General features: G+C 32.9%; 1 protein-coding gene across 1 annotated transcript; it reads left to right on the plus strand.

The window, feature by feature from the left end:
- Nucleotides 1-16,733: 16,733 nt before the first annotated feature.
- LOC107555249 (R-spondin-3-like) lies at nucleotides 16,734-17,676 on the plus strand. Its single transcript, XM_016237985.1, has 3 exons — nucleotides 16,734-16,857; nucleotides 16,939-17,118; nucleotides 17,535-17,676. The coding sequence occupies exons 1-3, from the start codon at nucleotides 16,839-16,841 to the stop codon at nucleotides 17,672-17,674; spliced, it is 339 nt and encodes a 112-aa protein (XP_016093471.1). The 5' UTR covers nucleotides 16,734-16,838; the 3' UTR covers nucleotides 17,675-17,676.
- Nucleotides 17,677-20,190: the final 2,514 nt, after the last annotated feature.

Below are 20,190 nucleotides of genomic sequence, written 5' to 3' on the forward strand. Positions count from 1 at the left end.
CTCTCTCTCTCTCTCTCACACACACACACACACACACACACTCACTCTTTCTCTCTCTCACACACACACACACACACACTCTCTCTCTCTCTCTCACACACACACACACTCTCTCTCTCTCTCTCTCTCTCTCTCTCTCTCACACACACACACACACACACACACAGAGAGAGATACTTCCTGTTGTTTAATGGTAACGGTAAATGGTAAGTAATAAACAAAGAGGCGACTGAATGCCAGGAGAGTCATTAATGAAGTCCCCTGTGTGTGAGCCAACGGAGCTTCTGTCTTTTTCTTTCTTTCTTGTTTTCTTCTCTCTCAGTTTCTTTCTTTCTTTCTTTCTTTCTTTCTTTCTTTCTCTCACACATTCACACATATAAACTCAGGATATTTCTCAGTTGTTGCTCCTTACCTTAAGGTAGATCTTAATTGTGTTGCATTTAATTATCAATTTTGTTTCAAATGTTCTTCATAAAAACCGAACCAATCAGTCACTAGTTGTCATGCCGTAAGAGCATAAAATAAATCAGATTATTTGATGAGAAATGTTTGAGATCTCTGACATTTAATCGCAGACTTTGGTATTTTAAGCAGTTCTGAGCACAGTTTGAGACGGTGCTGAAATCTACTCTGAATCTCTTTAGAGTCTATCGAGGAGGCACATGTGAGGTTACTAGGGTTGTATTTTCTCTGGAGATCTCCCTTTGTTTTCCCTTCAGTCCTGTTGATGTTTAGGATGAACAGGAGACGTCACTGGTGATTTTTCTTTTGTCCAGGCACACAAACGCTCTGTGTGTTTCTGTATGGTTGTTTACAGCAGATGAGGTGGACACCATGTGATTTCTCCAAACCAGAGGAACTAATAGCATTGCGTGACTCACAGGACGGTTACCAGCAGCTTAAACGACTAATCAACAACAGGCTTAGACTGATGCGAGTAGTTGTAGTAGCTGTAGCTGAGAACAGACTCCATTGTACTGTGCAAACGAGCGGTAGTATTTTTAAAGCCTCTGCTCTTAATTTGATGTCAAACCGCAGCAGTAGTTATTGCATTTGTTTTTTTCCTCATGGATTTTACAACCTGTTGTTTTCTGGTGAAAGGGAACAAATTGCATCCATTCTGCTTTCTGAGTGTAAAGTGACTCACGGTCTACACACTCACACTCATTTAGCAGAGATTTTATCAGCACATACATCACTTTTTCCCATAACATACTACTTAGATTGTTCTTTTTAAAGCTGTTACCTGTTGTTCAGGTTTTAAACCTTTACATAAACAAATAGTATATATTTAATACATTTATATATATTTTTAAAAGTATATAATAAATATAAGATATATATATATATATATATATATATATATATATATATATATATATATATATAATATTTATGGTATTTATTATACTTAAGTAATAAAAAATTGGTTTTAAACCTTTACATAGAAATGATATGCCGATAAAAATATAGTAATATATATATGTGTGTGTGTGATCCTGGCCACAAAACCAGTCATAAGGGTCACATTTTTGAAATTGAGATTTATACATCATCTGAAAGCTGAGTAAATAAGCTTTCAATTGATGTATGGTTTGTTAGCATTTGACAATATTTGGCTGAGATACAACTATGAAAGTCTGGAATCTGAGGGTGCAAAAAAAAAAATCTAAATATTGAGAAAATCATCTTTAAAGTTGTCCAAATGAAGTTCTTAGCAATGCATATTACAAATCAAAAATTCAGTTTTGATATATTTATGGTAGGAAATTTGCAAAAAATCTTCATGAAACATGATCTTTACTTAATATCCTAATGATTTTTGGCATAAAAGAAAAAATTATAATTTTGACTCATGCAGTGTATTGTTGGCTATTGCTACAAATATACCTGTGCTACTTATTACACATATATTTGTATTAAATATGATAGTATAAGTACATATATAGTATAGTATAAGTATATAAATAAATAATATTAAAGTATATATTAATTGCTTACTTAAAAATTCATATTTTTTATATATAATTATATCCATACCATATAGTATTAATTATATATATATATAAAATTATATTCATATTTATAGTATTTATAGTAATTATTCTAAATATAAAATATTTTTATTGAAGTACTTAAATTGTTTTAAACCTTTACATAAAACATTATGAATATTTAAACATGGTAATAAAAATATTTTATATATATATATATATATGTGTGTGTGTGTGTGTGTGTGTGTGTGTGTGTGTGTGTATTTGTAGACTTTCCATGATATCATGATGGATTTTGGGGTATAGTACTATAGTAACACTATTAATATATATATTGTATATATAAAGCATAAAATGAGTTGATGCAGTTTTAACACGAGGTCACGCTGTTGTTTGATGTATTTCCCACAGGTGGCGCTCCAAACCCAGAAGGTTCTTGTTCCTCCTCAGCTGTGAGTCTGTAGTCCAAGCAGATGAGATCTATAATCTTGAGAAAAACCAAAACTCCAGACTGATATGATCCAGATTCCAGGGCCTTTTTTGATATTTTCCAGAGCTCATTATATCATATAATGCTGTAATTCATCCTGTGGGCATTAAATCGGCCGATTGGTATATATATATATATATATATATATTTAAATGGCTGCACTACTATTGTAACACCATCATTTATATAATTGTACTTATAAGATCAATGTTTCTCTTACATTTTAAGTCACTACATAATGCTAGACATATTTACCCAAGCTCGTGCTTTTTAACTAAATAAATGTAATTCATGTAATATGCAATACATGTAACAGATTTATGCTGATTCTAAGCAAACTGATTAAATGTAATTTGTAAATATGATTATTTAAATAAAATAAGAAATAATAAGAAACTATGCTATGATTTTTTGAGTGGAGGGATCTGACCTTTTATGTATGACTGACAAATATGCATCACATTATGTTTATTAGATTATGTTAAAACTATGCAAAAACAAAACAAAAGCATGCAGATCACTGGCAAAAATTGGGTGCTCCACAAAAAAAACTAAACAACTGTCGGCACACCAAAGCTCCAAAAATGCTAAATTCTGTCACGCAGGTGATGTTAGGGATCTGACCTTTTATGTATGACTGACAAATATGCATCACATTATGTTTATTAGATTATGTTAAAACTATGCAAAAACAAAACAAAAGCATGCAGATCACTGGCAAAAATTGGGTGCTCCACAAAAAAACTAAACAACTGTCGGCACACCAAAGCTCCAAAAATGCTAAATTCTGTCACGCAGGTGATGTTCTGTTAAAACCGTGCAATTCAAATACGTAAATCTTAAATTTAGCTGTAAAGTTTCCCTGGTCAAGATGCTCCAACAAACAGAAGCCATGTTTTTATTTCAGTATTGGCTTACAGTTGGCTCTGCATATTAAACTGATTTGATACAGGAAGTATTTTAACATTCTTCATCTTTAACGTATATTGTTGTCGTCATACTTTTTCACCCCCCATCTATTTCTCTGCTAACTTCTCTTTTCAGTTGCGGTGAAATAGCTGAGTTCCTCTTTCCAGCAGTCTCATATCAGAAGCCACTCCTATGCAAAACACCCTGCAGCTGATCTCAGGTCAGTCTGCTGCGGAACCTCTACAGGAACCTGCCCTAAAACTGAGCTGAGGTCAGTCTGCTGAAGTCATGTGATACAAGAAGAAAATGGCTTTCACAAGGCTTCAATTGGTAGTGATAACAGACCACAGCAATGAGTAATAACAGTTAGTGGTTATAATGTTCAATTACCAAATGTATTTACCATGTTTAACAAGGCACTCTGTAAAGAAAACTATTTCTTACTATTTTCTAGTTTCTTACCTGCTTCATTTATGTATGACTATATGCATCACATTACGTTTATTAGTCTATTCATGTTAAAACTGAGTTTTCCTAATGCATGGACATTTTATATGCAATTCAAAAATATAAATCTAAAATTTAGGCCTAGATATGTTCCATTTGGTTATGCTAGAGGCACAGAAATTATAAGTGCCACCTCAAAGAAATCCCAGAATGCTCTGTGACGACATTCAAGGCAAGAGAAGCAATGTAGTTTATATCCATCCTGGAAAAAACAGCCTAAATCAGCCTAAATTGGTTAGTTGTTGTCCTAGTCTGGTAGAGTTGGTTAGGCTGGTCTGTTTTGAGTCACTAGTCAACCAGCTAAACCATCTAAACGCCAACTTGAACAGGCTGGGAGACCAGCTAAACCGGTCTAAACCAGCTAAAACCGGCAAACCTGGACTATTTTAGGTTGTTTCTTCAGCAGGGATTTATGTTAAATGCAATTAAAAATCCAATATTTTATGCATAATGTATTTGCAATGTATTTTCTTGCTTTATATATATGATCAGTTGTAACATGTTTTAAATTAATCTAAATAATCGAACCAATTTCAACTTCATTTTTAAGTTAAACGAGATTCAACTCAATTTTTAAAAGCACTTCAATATAATTTAAATTGAAATGACTTGTGCAGCCAAGTTTATTACAATATAGCATTTAAAGCAGCAACTGTACTGAAGTTTTTAAGTTAAAGTACGTAGATATGCTATACTGCTGCACTTCAAATCAGTCTCTTGTGATATTATATTTGAGTTAGTATGCTGCCCTAGAAGTCAGCTGCCTATGTAGACAGTGACAGCAGGCAGTTCAAGCTAATATGTAATAGTGTGGTTGTTATGATTTGTTTCACATTGATTGATATTTGAAAGATATAATATCTGTCTGTGGCCGAGCTTCATGGGAACTTGTGGTCAGGAGCTCTGTGTGTGTGTTGTGAAATCGTGGATTTCATCATAGTAAAACAGCCACAGACATTGTTCGCCTTTGTCCTCTGTGCCATCACGGGCAACCACTTCCACCACAAGCCGCTGCGTTCCAACATAGCGCTGGCTGATCTCAGATCAGATCGACTGTCCCAAACGCCTCCTCTTCCAGTTCAACATCTGATCTGAGATCAGCCGTCCTCTGTTCAGCCTCACGGTCAGCTCGTATGTAAAGTCATGGCTTACCCTAGATAAGGCACTAACTTTACTTATCAATTATGAAGCAAAGCGGAGAGGAAAAACACACACGGCTCTCTCCACACTGTCTTCTCAAATTCCCATCATCTGCCTCTCCTCTGGCCCTCACACTATTAGCCCTGTGTGGCCAGACGTTAGCAGCTTGTTCTGCTTTGAAAGTCTGACATCTGTAATAATAGACCAGTGTTGTTATTGTTAGCTATAACTAAAACTATTAAAAATGGTTTTTCGTTCATCAAAATTAAGCTGAAGTCTATATATATATATATATATATATATATATATATATATATATATTAGATGAAAAACTTAAATGAAAATTAGAATTGTTGCCTTGACAATCAACTGAAGTCAAATGAGTTTAAGTAATAAAATGAGTAAAACTACAACTGGAATAAAAAATAAATACAAATCTGCACAGAAATATTCAAAAAGAAAAAACAAACTAATAAAAATTGCAAATGTGCAACAAAAAACTCAGAATGAGAACTTAAATTATTCAAATTCAGAATATTAATAAAAAGTATAATAATACAAAATAATAATACAATATAAACTCTTGAAAAAAGTTTACATTTATGATGAATTTCAAAGATAAAATCTTGATAAAAAATAATTTATTGTGAAGTTATAGTAGAAATATAAATATAGAATATATAGAAAATATAGAAAATATAAATATACAATTAAAACTAAAATAGTTTTGCTAATTGAAATACAGCTGAAATAAATGATAAAATAAATAAAAATTAGACATGATACCAACTGATATAAAATACGTTTTAATTGAACTAAAGCGTCAACTGAAATAAAAATCAATTAAAATCTAAATAGAAATATTAAAAATAACAATCTAATAAAAATGACAAATGCACAAAAAAGCTTAAACTGAAGTTAAGATGAAAACTAAAAATATAAGTTAATTCAAAATATTAATAAATACTATAAGACTAAAATTACTTTTGGAATTTATAATGGATTTCATAATTTAATTTGAAAAAATATATTTTTCTTTTTGACTCATGAAATTAATATTGAAAATATGAATAAATATTATAATGGTATATAAATAATACTAAAATAACACTGTAATAGGCACGAGTGGAAATTTGTGTAAACTTTGTTTAGAATTCATTTCCATCCAAAAGTAGCAAGCAAGACTTGTTTCCAAATGCTTCAAACAGAACTCATGATATGGTCCAAATAAGACTTGGATTCAACTCTACTGTTTATATGTGATTGTTGATTTGTAAAGTCACCCTGAAGGCTCCTGGGTAATTCAGGGTGCCAGTAAACCCATCAGTCCTCGGGCCGTTCTCTCTGTTATGGAAATCAGCGCTCTGTCTGTTGGGCGGCACAAAGCCTCTTTTCTATCCAAGTTAACATTCAAATGAAGGTGCTTCTCTTTGACTCCTTCTTTCTATTCAATCTCTTTTATCTCTCTTTCTTCCAACAGCCTTTTATTTTTCAGACCAGCTTCATCATTAAAGTTGATGTAAGTGAATTTAGACGGAAGTTTCTGAAATAGACGCTCTGTCTGTGGCTGTGTTCTTAGTAGGAAGTTGATTTACCTAAAAAGGGATTACAAATGCAAAGTAACAGTTTATATTAGCATGGTTCAGCATGTGAGGAGCAGTGAAAATAGCTTACGCATGTGGTGTGAATGCTCAAACCCGTTAATATGAGCGGGACAAGTGTTGTCTGCACGCTGCTGATGCTAGATGTGCGAAACAGGCCCGGAAACATGCAGCGTAATGTGACAGTGTAGCATGCTTGAAGTGTTTAATGTTGGACGATGCATACTGTTTTGTAATACTTTGACAAATAATATAGGCAGTCTGCTTGTTTTCACAATTTTTCATCTTTGTTCAAATTTATTTCACAAGTCTGTATGTGTATTTCACTCTTTATTTAGATTATAAATATTTCATATTTAAAGTATTTCATATTTATTCAAACTACAGTGAAAAAAATGTCAAATGAGTTTGGTAGATTTCATATTTTTTTGACAATTCAAAGCTTAAGTGAAAGTTTCATTTAACAATGGATTTCATAATTTAAGATTGAAACAAAACAAGTCGCAATCTATGATTGCATGGCAAATTCTTGGAAGTTTGAAATTATGATGGATTTCAGATTTTAACATTGCTACTCTTGAAAAAGTTAGAATTTATGATGAATTTTATTATTTTAGATTGAAACTCTTGAATAACTTTAAATATTTTGATGAATTTCACATTTTAGCACAGTAACTCTTGAGGAAAATAATGTACATTTATGATGGGTTTCCTATTTTAAGATTAAACCTCTTGAAGAAAGTACAAATTTATGATGAATTTCATATTTTAAGATTAAAACTCTTGAGGGAAAAAGTTTGAATTTATGATGAGTTTGATAAAAAATATTGAAACTTGAAAAAAAGAAAACATTTGTGCTGAATTTCATTTTAACACCTTGGAACTCTTGGAAACAAAGTCTAATTTATAATGGATTTTAAGATTGAAAAAAAAGTTTGATTTTATGATTGATTTCATAATTTAAGATTGAAACTTGAACAACGTTTGATTTAATGATAGATTCAAGATTGGAACTCTTTGATGAAAAACTTAAATGAAAATTAGAATTGTTGCCTTGACAATCAACTGAAGTCAAATGAGTTTAAGTAATAAAATGAGTAAAACTACAACTGGAATAAAAAATAAATACAAATCTGCACAGAAATATTCAAAAAGAAAAAACAAACTAATAAAAATTGCAAATGTGCAACAAAAAACTCAGAATGAGAACTTAAATTATTCAAATTCAGAATATTAATAAAAAGTATAATAATACAAAATAATAATACAATATAAACTCTTGAAAAAAGTTTACATTTATGATGAATTTCAAAGATAAAATCTTGATAAAAAATAATTTATTGTGAAGTTATAGTAGAAATATAAATATAGAATATATAGAAAATATAGAAAATATAAATATACAATTAAAACTAAAATAGTTTTGCTAATTGAAATACAGCTGAAATAAATGATAAAATAAATAAAAATTAGACATGATACCAACTGATATAAAATACGTTTTAATTGAACTAAAGCGTCAACTGAAATAAAAATCAATTAAAATCTAAATAGAAATATTAAAAATAACAATCTAATAAAAATGACAAATGCACAAAAAAGCTTAAACTGAAGTTAAGATGAAAACTAAAAATATAAGTTAATTCAAAATATTAATAAATACTATAAGACTAAAATTACTTTTGGAATTTATAATGGATTTCATAATTTAATTTGAAAAAATATATTTTTCTTTTTGACTCATGAAATTAATATTGAAAATATGAATAAATATTATAATGGTATATAAATAATACTAAAATAACACTGTAATAGGCACGAGTGGAAATTTGTGTAAACTTTGTTTAGAATTCATTTCCATCCAAAAGTAGCAAGCAAGACTTGTTTCCAAATGCTTCAAACAGAACTCATGATATGGTCCAAATAAGACTTGGATTCAACTCTACTGTTTATATGTGATTGTTGATTTGTAAAGTCACCCTGAAGGCTCCTGGGTAATTCAGGGTGCCAGTAAACCCATCAGTCCTCGGGCCGTTCTCTCTGTTATGGAAATCAGCGCTCTGTCTGTTGGGCGGCACAAAGCCTCTTTTCTATCCAAGTTAACATTCAAATGAAGGTGCTTCTCTTTGACTCCTTCTTTCTATTCAATCTCTTTTATCTCTCTTTCTTCCAACAGCCTTTTATTTTTCAGACCAGCTTCATCATTAAAGTTGATGTAAGTGAATTTAGACGGAAGTTTCTGAAATAGACGCTCTGTCTGTGGCTGTGTTCTTAGTAGGAAGTTGATTTACCTAAAAAGGGATTACAAATGCAAAGTAACAGTTTATATTAGCATGGTTCAGCATGTGAGGAGCAGTGAAAATAGCTTACACATGTGGTGTGAATGCTCAAACCCGTTAATATGAGTGGGACAAGTGTTGTCTGCACGCTGCTGATGCTAGATGTGCGAAACAGGCCCGGAAACATGCAGCGTAATGTGACAGTGTAGCATGCTTGAAGTGTTTAATGTTGGACGATGCATACTGTTTTGTAATACTTTGACAAATAATATAGGCAGTCTGCTTGTTTTCACAATTTTTCATCTTTGTTCAAATTTATTTCACAAGTCTGTATGTGTATTTCACTCTTTATTTAGATTATAAATATTTCATATTTAAAGTATTTCATATTTATTCAAACTACAGTGAAAAAAATGTCAAATGAGTTTGGTAGATTTCATATTTTTTTGACAATTCAAAGCTTAAGTGAAAGTTTCATTTAACAATGGATTTCATAATTTAAGATTGAAACAAAACAAGTCGCAATCTATGATTGCATGGCAAATTCTTGGAAGTTTGAAATTATGATGGATTTCAGATTTTAACATTGCTACTCTTGAAAAAGTTTGAATTTATGATGAATTTTATTATTTTAGATTGAAACTCTTGAATAACTTTAAATATTTTGATGAATTTCACATTTTAGCACAGTAACTCTTGAGGGAAATAATGTACATTTATGATGGGTTTCCTATTTTAAGATTAAACCTCTTGAAGAAAGTACAAATTTATGATGAATTTCATATTTTAAGATTAAAACTCTTGAAGAAAGTACGAATTTATGATGAATTTCATATTTTAAGATTAAACCTCTTGAGGGAAAAAGTTTGAATTTATGATGAGTTTGATAAAAAATATTGAAACTTGAAAAAAAGAAAACATTTGTGCTGAATTTCATTTTAACACCTTGGAACTCTTGGAAACAAAGTCTAATTTATAATGGATTTTAAGATTGAAAAAAAAGTTTGATTTTATGATTGATTTCATAATTTAAGATTGAAACTTGAACAACGTTTGATTTAATGATAGATTCAAGATTGGAACTCTTTGAATTGAAAATCTGCTTGAAATAAACTCCCACGACACAGTAGCAGAAGCATCATCCGTATATTACAGTACATTCTGAACATGCTTGTTCTCTGCTTTATGAGCAGCTCTCAGTGATGTCAGCTTCCGTCTCCTCAAACATGATCCCGCACACCTGCTAGCTGCTTCATTAGCTCGCATTACAGTGTGCTTGGAGGCACGTCTGTCTGTAATTAACCTATAGCTGGTGTTTGTGCGATTGTCTGCGAGCGTGTGTGTGAGCGTGAGCTGTAATTAGGCCGCCTTTGACAGCGTGGTGATCATGTGTCAGTAGTTTGAGGCGTGCTGTAATTACCATGAGCATGATCAAGTGTCATGGCTGGCTTGTTCACTGCGAGTGTGTGTGTGTGTGTGTGTGTGTGTGTGTTAGAGCGAGGAGCTCAGTAATTAACATCTTTGATCTTCTAGAGAGAAAGAGAGAGAGAGTACTAGAGTAGAAGAAAGTAGGAGAGAGATTAAACAGGTGGCTCAAGAAGAGCAACCGGCACCTTTTTACCGCATTAATACACACCCATCCACCTGCACACGTTTACTGTTATATCAAGATAATTGGGTTAGTTGAAATTAAAATTATTGTAGAGTTAAAGAAACTCTGAATGCATTTACTGCATTTGTACATTTAATAAAAATAATAATAATAAAAATATTTGCAATAAAATAGTACATTTAGTTCAAGTGCATTTCATCTGTACACTGAAAATAATTTGGTGTAAAAAACAATTCACTCAGAAATGCTAGCAAATTTCACAAAAATTGAAACAAAGAAACAAGTAGCACCTTGAATTAAATATAAAATTTTGAAGAAGAAAAATATTAAATAGTATTTTCATGTAAAATGTACTCCATTCGTTTTTGTTTTATTTACAACTCTATCTATACATACATGTTTAAAAATGTACACTACCATTCAACAATTTGTAATTAGTATTTTTTTTAAAGGAATTCATTTTTGTTGTCAGTAGTTGTGCATTAAATGGGTTAAAAGTGACAGTAAAGACATTTATAATGATGCAAAAGATTTCTATTTCAAGTAAATCTCATAAAATCATCTGTGAATCCTGAAAAATAAAATATATCACGGTTTTCACAAAACTATTCGGCAGCACAACTGTTTTCAACACTGAACTTGATCAGCAAATCAGCATATTATACTGATTTCTGAAGATCATGTGACACTGAAGACTGGAGGAATGATGCTGAAAATACAGCTGCGCATCACAGAAATACATTACATTTTATTATAGACTCACATAGAAAACACTTATTTTACTTTATAATAATCTTACACAATTTTTACTGTATTTTTGAACTAATTAATGGAGCCTTGCTGAGAAGAAGAGACTTTTTACAAAAACATTCAAAGAAACAAAAACATTACATCACTCTCAGAAATAAAGGTACAAAAGCGGTCACCGGGGTGGTAACTTAAAAAAAAAAAAAAGCTACTAATATGTACCATTTAGGTACTGATATGTACCTGTTTTGGGGTAAATAAGGTACAAAGGTGTACCTTTTAAAAACGTGCCACCCCGACGACAACTTTTGTATCTTTTTTCTGAGCGCGATGGTAAATATGATGTTGACAGTCCACAAAACACCCTTAAACTTCATGCAATAGTCAGACATCAGAGCTCAGGAACTCAGAATGACTTCTGAAGCTGTGGTCATTCAGTTGTGTTAACTTCTCGTTTCACAACTCAACAACAATCTTGACACAGACATGACCTGTGTTCATGAGGAAAAACCCAACGCTTGTTAACATTCTGGTGGTTTTACTTTAAGATGTCGTGTGTGTGGGGTCTTTACCAGCTACAACCAGGCCAGAGGCTCCAGTGTCAAGTGCAGCGACCTTTGACCCCATCTGAACCACTGAACCGCGGCTCTAATGACTGGAGGTCAAAGGGTGCGATTGTTGTAGCTTGCGGTGCGTCTACATTTAGATAAGCTTAAACACACATGCAAAACACAACTTCACTTGATTAGCATTGAAGCTGTGACTAACGCTAATATGAACTTGCCCGTTTTGTCGTGAAATGTAAACGAACTAACTTACTTTAAGAGGAATATAATTAAGCATAAGTGCTTATTAAGGTGATGACAGCATGTGGAGAGTATTTGTTTGTTGCTCTGGGTGCGTGTGTGGGGTCAGAGGGTTTGACGAGGGGAAAGCAGATAATTGGCCCCTTGTGGATCAGCCCAAGAGCAAAAAGCCCATTAAGACTCTTACACTCTTTTCATAAGAATTTTCTTACATCGCTTTTTCTTTTTTAATCCATGTGTTTTATGCTGTATGAAAAGAGGTGGCATTGTCTGCAAATAGGGCACACTTTGATGTCTCATCATTTTAAAAAATAAGGAAAAAATAAGGGAAAAAATTATCTTTTTTATGTAATTGTATTTTTTAAACGTATTTATTAATTTGATTGATTTATTTATTTCATTTTTTCTTCTGTTTACGTTTAACCTAATGATCATGTTTTTGAGGAACTTTTAAATGTAATTTTATTTACTTACGAGTTTGTTTTTATTTGTTTAATTATGTTTTTGTTTTAAATGTAATTTTTTTTTTTGTTATTTTATTTTATTATTTGTTTATTTAGTCTTCTGTTTATTTGAAATTATCTCATTATGCTCGTTTTTGTTGTAAATGTAATGTAATTACATTTAAATGTTGTAAATAAATATCATTTTATTTATTGTTTATTTGTTTATATGTTTTCGTTGTTGTGAGATCTTGTACATTTTAGAGTAGAATAGATTAGATTAGAGTTTAGCAGTATACAAATTGTGATTTTGGCCTGTCCCATAACTAAGGAGATCTTGCCAAAAATGTAAATCATATAGCAGTGTCATAACCATCGCAATCATATTCAGTAATGTGATCTCTTGAATTCATGTTCAGTTCATTGATTCATATTACAAAATAAGAAAAAAATAATCAAATAATTTATTTTAATTGCCAAAAATCCAAATTTCTCACATGTTGCATTCAACAAAGTTACTGTAAAAAAAATGATAAAATAATTCATCAGATAAATGCTTTTTATTATTATTTATTGGAAATAAGTTTAATAATAACATAAGCATCTCCTGATAACAAATGCCTGATCATCTGCTGAAAAAAGAAGGGTTTCAGCCCATATTTTGTAGCCTGCTGTGGAAAGTGGTATAATATATAAACTAAACAATAGTGTTTTATTAGCGGCACGGGGGAGCTGTTGAGATCCTCTCTGTTTTTACACATGCTGCAGTGGGACTCTTAGGGGTCGCTAACGTTTCCTCCTAACGGGATGTTAACGATCGGACGGCCCCCGATGGATCTGCCCGCTGCTTCCAGAGAGCAACAAATCCATCATCTTCATCAGCGTTAGGCTTTAAACCGCTCACCTGCTGAACAGCGTTATCAACACGCCTGCCCACCGCAGTAAAAATGACCGTCTCACTCGTTATTATACAATTCTTTTGCGACAGCTAACGTAGAAGATGGCTGCAAACTGCAGGATTTGTAAATCATTAATGGGCGGTTTACAGCGTTTATTAGGGGAGGAAGATGCTTTAAGAAGTCCATTAAAAATGAAGGCAAAAATGGTGTTCTTTCCTTTTAACAACAGGTGAATCATCTAGAGAAACAGCTGACAGAGCACTGTAAAAAAAACTAAATAAGCTAATTAATAAGTCAAATAAGATATTTCTAATAGCCTAGTTGTTTCTTCTAGACAGCAGTGAAGTTAAATGGAGAGCAAATTGAAATTTTTGGTTCTCAGATTTGTTTTTTAGATTTAATAAATAAATAAAATTAGTAAATAAATAAATTACATGCACTGTAAATGTTCTCATAACAGCAACAAAACATGAGCATTAAATTAAACATGAATAAACAAACACAAATAAAATAACATTTATTCAGTACATTTAAGAAATACAATTACAAGTTTTTACAACAGCAAAGTGAAAATAGCATTATTTGTTAATAATTTTGGCAATGTTTACTCAAAAACTGAAGTGCATTAACTCAGATCAATGAGGCCTACGATCAATAAACACAAAACATGTGCTGATTGAAAGAAAACAAGTTGACAAAATTGTAGAATTTTAGTAAGCTTTAGTCCACTGCAATACCTAGCGTTTTCAGGAAAAAGAAAATCCTTTCTGCATCAAAATGACCCGAACACAGCATGATGGTTAAATGAGCAACTTTTGAGCAATAACATTTTTTTCTTGGTGAGCTTGTTCTTTTTTGTAACTTGTTAACATTTTGAAAGTTTCCTTTACTTCTCATATGTAAACTTTTTGTATTTTTAGGTATTTGTTAGTTTTCCTTTTTATTTAGCATCGTTTAATTACCGAACCGGACGCCGTGTGTCAGCGCTGTGTGCTCTTGCAGTAGTTCATGCATGGCTGTGTGATTTTAAGGCTCTGATGGGCTGACATGCAGAAGAGGGGTCAGAACCCTCTGTCACGCCATTTGCCTCGTATACTCGACTAATTAGCAGATTAAACGACATCGATAATGCTCAGTCCATTAATTACTGCCGGCTGTTGTGGAGCTGTATGCAGCGATGAGCAGAAGATGGGGTGGGGGTGTGTGAATTGATCATGAAGATAGATTCAGTTTAATTGAGATAGAAGCACAATGCATTTCTCAAAGGCCTTTGTAATGATCAGAGATTGTTGGGCTTATTAGCTGTAGGTTGAGAGTAAATTGGGGATTTTTTGCGTTTATTTTTTTGGGAATGAAAATGGGAATAGAGGGTTGAAAGAGGGTGAATGGGACGATGTGCCCCACCGCACCTCATGCCTGATGTCTTCGAGACTTGACTCTATTTATTTAGATAAGCAACAACCCAGAATACCCTAGCAACCACATAGTAACACATTAAAAACACCTCAGAAAACCTTTGCAACCACCCAAAGCATTGTAGCATCATTAGCGAGTTTTTTTTTATTTTTAGGAATGTTAAAATCAATTACATAAAAAGTCAAAATTAACTTTTTTTTTTATTATTCGATGGCAGGAAAAGAAAAACAGAGCTACAAGTTTTAACCATAGAATTCTGAAGAATTAGATTTTTTTGTCTGAGTTTACATCTCACAATTCCGAGCTCTCAATTCTGAGTTTACGTTTTGCAGTTCTGAGTTTACGACTTTTCTGCACAGAATTGAGCTTATATCTTGTCACAGTTCTGACTTTTTTCTCTGTTGTGATCTTCATGGTGAAAAGTGACCGGACACCTAAAATGTCACCTTTTTTGCCCCCAATAAAGTCAATGTAACATATTTTTGTTCTATAATATTTTAATATAATTTCATGGTACTAATTATTATTTATGCAATAATTATGATCAATTTCTTCCCATTGAATATAATAAAAATGAAAATTTTTATGAAATTACTTTTCAATTAATGCAGTATTTCAATCAGTCAATGGCTTTAAAATCCAATTTTTGAAGCCTGATTAGTGCCATCTGGTGGGAGTAAAATAAGAAAAACATCTGCGATTCCATGATTTGTCCCATAGATTTCTACATAGCTCTATATAAAAGGTCTATACATTCTCTAATTGTTTTTAGACATAAATACTTAGTTTTATTAAGTTGTGGGTTTAGATATATATTTAGACATTCTCAAAGACAACTTTTTGTAAAGGTTTAGATTTTCTTTTTTTAATTAGGAATGTTAAAATCAATTACATAAAAAGTCAAAATTAACTTTTTTTTTTATTATTCGATGGCAGGAAAAGAAAAACAGAGCTACAAGTTTTAACCATAGAATTCTGAAGAATTAGATTTTTTTGTCTGAGTTTACATCTCACAATTCCGAGCTCTCAATTCTGAGTTTACGTTTTGCAGTTCTGAGTTTACGACTTTTCTGCACAGAATTGAGCTTATATCTTGTCACAGTTCTGACTTTTTTCTCTGTTGTGATCTTCATGGTGAAAAGTGACCGGACACCTAAAATGTCACCTTTTTTGCCCCCAATAAAGTCAATGTAACATATTTTTGTTCTATAATATTTTTTTTTCTTTTGAGATAATTTCATGGTACTAATTATTATTTATGCAATAATTATGATCAATTTCTTCCCATTGAATATAATAAAAATGAAAATTTTTATGAAATTACTTTTCAATTAATGCAGTATTTCAATCAGTCAATGGCTTTAAAATCCAATTTTTGAAGCCTGATTAGTGCCATCTGGTGGGAGTAAAATAAGAAAAACATCTGCGATTCCATGATTTGTCCCATAGATTTCTACATAGCTCTATATAAAAGGTCTATACATTCTCTAATTGTTTTTAGACATAAATACTTAGTTTTATTAAGTTGTGGGTTTAGATATATATTTAGACATTCTCAAAGACAACTTTTTGTAAAGGTTTAGATTTTCTTTTTTTAAATGTTGATTTGAAGCGTCAGTTTTTGAATTATTATTACTACAGTCAAACCTGAACACAGAGAAAGAATTTTGTTACACAAAACATTAAAATTCTATAAAAGTGTAAGAAAAATGAACAGAAATGTTTTATCTTTAAATCTGATATGATTTCAGTTGTCTGACTCGTTTTGGCTATGTGAGTATAGCCATACTAATTCATTTGAGTGTGTATAATTGTGTGTGTGTGTGTGTGTGTGTGTGTGTGTGTGTGTGTGTGTGTGTTGGTTTTACTCTCTTGATTGCAGACTGTGACTCCTGTCAGAACAGTGACACGTGTACGAGGTGTGCGCCGGGACACTTCTTACTGCATGGGCAATGTCATCACGTCTGCCCAGACGAGTTTGAGCCCAACGACTCAATGGAGTGCACCCCGACAGGTTAGAATCTGACATATCACCAGCTGTCAGGACAAAGTGCTGTACGTGTGTGGCTTCACTAACTTGTTAACTGTGTTTTAGTGCACTGTGAAGTGGGCGAGTGGAGCGAATGGGGCCCCTGCTCACGCTCAGGTAAAACCTGCGGCTTCAAATGGGGTGAAGAAACAAGGACGAGGAAGGTCCTACAGAATCCCTCTTCAATGGGGAGCCCATGCCCAGCGACTTCTGAAACGAGGGAATGCTTAGTCAAAAGAAGAAGATGTAAGTGGCTAATATAATTATTGATAAATAGACCCAATCATCATTGAAAATTGTAAGCCTCATCACAGGAGTAAATAGCTGCATGATTTGAGGTATTATGAGGTTGAGGATGAGGTTTGCACCAAAAGCTTAAAACCCAAAGTATGAGCAATTATAATAGTGATGCTTGACTTGGAGTGAATGGAATTGCTTGTGGGCTGTTGTGCAGTTTCCACTTTTATAGTACAAAAAACATACTCTTTTTTTTTTATAATTTAAATGCTGTTTTGTATCGTCAGGATTATGATTATAAATGTAAGAGCCAGAAATATTTCCCAACTGATGCAAAACAAATACATGGAGCAGATTCAAGGATCTGTGCAGTTGTAAGCTTAACCATATTTGGACAGTTATGTTTTGAATGTTTATTTGTATAGTGGTATTTGTGGGACATTGCTGCTTTATGACAGACAGCAGGCCAACTCGATGCTCCATCGCTCTCCACCTCATAAACACTCAGGGCCTCAGCAGAGAGAGGGAACAGAGGAAAATAAAAGGGGTGGAGATTTGCATGTGAACTTTTCAGACTCCAAAGAACAATGATATGGATTGATCTCACACACAAATTCAAAAGACTTTCATTTTTGTGTGTATATTTGTGTGTGTGTGTGTGTGTGTGTGTGTGTGTGTGTGTGTGTGTGTGTTGGTTTTACACTCTTGATGTTTTAGAGTTTCACCCCGTCATTGCTGTGTACTTTTTTTCTGCATAGTGGCAGATTTGTAGATTGTACACACAAAGATTCTCAGAATTTTTGTGTTTTTGTCGATTTCCCATTCATTTCCTATGGTCGGTCATTTTTGACCGAAGACCACAAGCATGACTATTTTTTTTACAACCACTGAGCCTGCTCGAATCATGCCCTAAATTTTTTTGTGTACATTGCAAATGCCATAAAAGTCACAAAGTGTTGTACCATTCCGATGAAGCTGTGATTTTTAAAAATTCAAAATAGAAAATTTTTCGGTCAAAAGTGACCAAAGAGCACCAATTTTGTGTCTAGTTTTTATCTCCGATTTGCAATATACAAAAGTCTTCAGAAGTCTGATTTTTTCCCCCTCACAATTCCGAGTTTATACCTCACAAGTCAGAACTGTGAGGGGAAAAAAGTTGTAATTACCTTTTTTAATTTTTTCATCCCATGGCGGTAACAAGCTTCCATAACAACCAAATGTGTTTTCATAAATCTATGAATATGAATCACAAGAACTTTGGAAAATGTAGTTTTTAATATACACTACAGTGCAAAAGTGTAACAAAAAATAGTAATGCTTTTATTCAGTAAGGATGCATTAAATTGATCAAAAGTAACAGAACAGTAAATACAGTATATTAAAATATTACACAGTTAGTTATTTTAAATTGTAAAAGTATTTCACTGTATTTTTGATCAGATAAATGCAGGTGGTCAGCAGGAGAGACTTCTTTTAAAACATAAACAAATCTTGCCGACCCCAATCTTTAATTTAATCAAAAGTAGTTGCTCAGCAACAGATTTTTCGTGTTTAATTATTCTTAAATTTGTACTTGCATACTTGTGTTACCGTGCTGCATGTTCATATAGAATCATGGTAATTCCATGGTACTCTTTGGTACTTTTTTGGACTAAATCAGACCAGGTGTTCCAGTCTCTCCCGTACTGAAGGTTTAGCGAATGTTTCCAGAATGTGTGTGTGTGTGTGTGTTGTGTAGGGAGTGTGTGGTGAGTCGTCTGCTAAATACATTTACTGGAACGATGAGAAATGTGTGTGAAAACATTCACATCTGTCTGCGAGCGTCTCGATTTAGTGTCGTCCCTCACCTCACGTACACTCAGGGAAACTTGAGCGCGTGCTCAACTGCTGCTTTAACACACACACACACACCCACCCCATCAAACAGACAAGGTATTTTTCATGTATTTTGGTTCATTTCAGGATGACCTTCTGTCGTAAAAAGCTCTATTATGATGAAATGTGAGGTGTTTTGCAGAACAATGTGACATGTTTTGGACAGAAACTGCGTATTTGAAAAGAAAATATAGTGACAATTGGACTTAATATGTAAGTGTGATTGCTGATGTGACATAAAGTTGTTTCAGACATGGAGGAAGTTTCATTTTGATGAAACATGATGAAGCCAAACATTTTTCTTTAGAATAACATTCACTGGTGAGACCAGGAACCTGTATAAATACAGTTAAATAAATCCAGAACAAGTAAATAAAGTAAAATGTTAATTCAACACAGGTTAAATAGGTCCTCTGTTTCGACTGATGTTTGCACATTTCCATCTGTGCGCATCTCAGATACTAAATTACAGTTTTGGGGAATCTGATTCATTTCTGAATAGATTCATCCAGAAGAGTTGTTAGAAATAATCAGTTTAAAGCAAAGTTATTGTTCTATCATTAATATAATAGTATAGTATTTATTTATATTTTGAATGTGATTTTTTTTTCTATTTTCATCTTAATTTAAAAATAATTTTGTTGTGCTTTTCATTAGCTTTTTTAAAGGGGTCATATGATGTTGCTAAAAATAACCTTATGTTGTGTATTTGGTGTAATGCAATGTGTTTATGCGGTTTAAAGTAAAAAAAACACATTATTTTCCACATACTGTACATTATTGTTGCTCCTCTATGCCCCGCCTTTCTGAAGTCGATTTTTACAAAGCTCATCGGTCTGAAAAGCGAGGTGTGCTCTGATTGGCCAGCTATCCAGTGCGTTGTGATTGGCTGAATACCTCAAGCGTGTGACGGAAATGTTACGCCCCTTACCATACTGTGATGCCGTCTCCCGGCACGACGAGAGAAATCCAATAAAACCCATTATAAACGAGGCATTTGTTGCATCCAGTGGGGACATAATTACTGATTATAATGACTTATACTGTGTTTTTACGCCGCGTAAACAAAACCATGTCTGCATTTGTGATCGGAGAAACGACAACCAACAAGTGCTACTCTACTCTGCTCAAAACTCGCGTTTGAATCGTCAGTGGCAAATTCTTTAAATATAAAAAATGTACTTACAGGCTGTGAGTCAGAAGCGC

Source organism: Sinocyclocheilus grahami, unplaced genomic scaffold (assembly GCF_001515645.1).
Source record: "Sinocyclocheilus grahami isolate Dianchi unplaced genomic scaffold, SAMN03320097.WGS_v1.1 scaffold528.1, whole genome shotgun sequence".
NCBI lineage: Eukaryota > Metazoa > Chordata > Actinopteri > Cypriniformes > Cyprinidae > Sinocyclocheilus > Sinocyclocheilus grahami.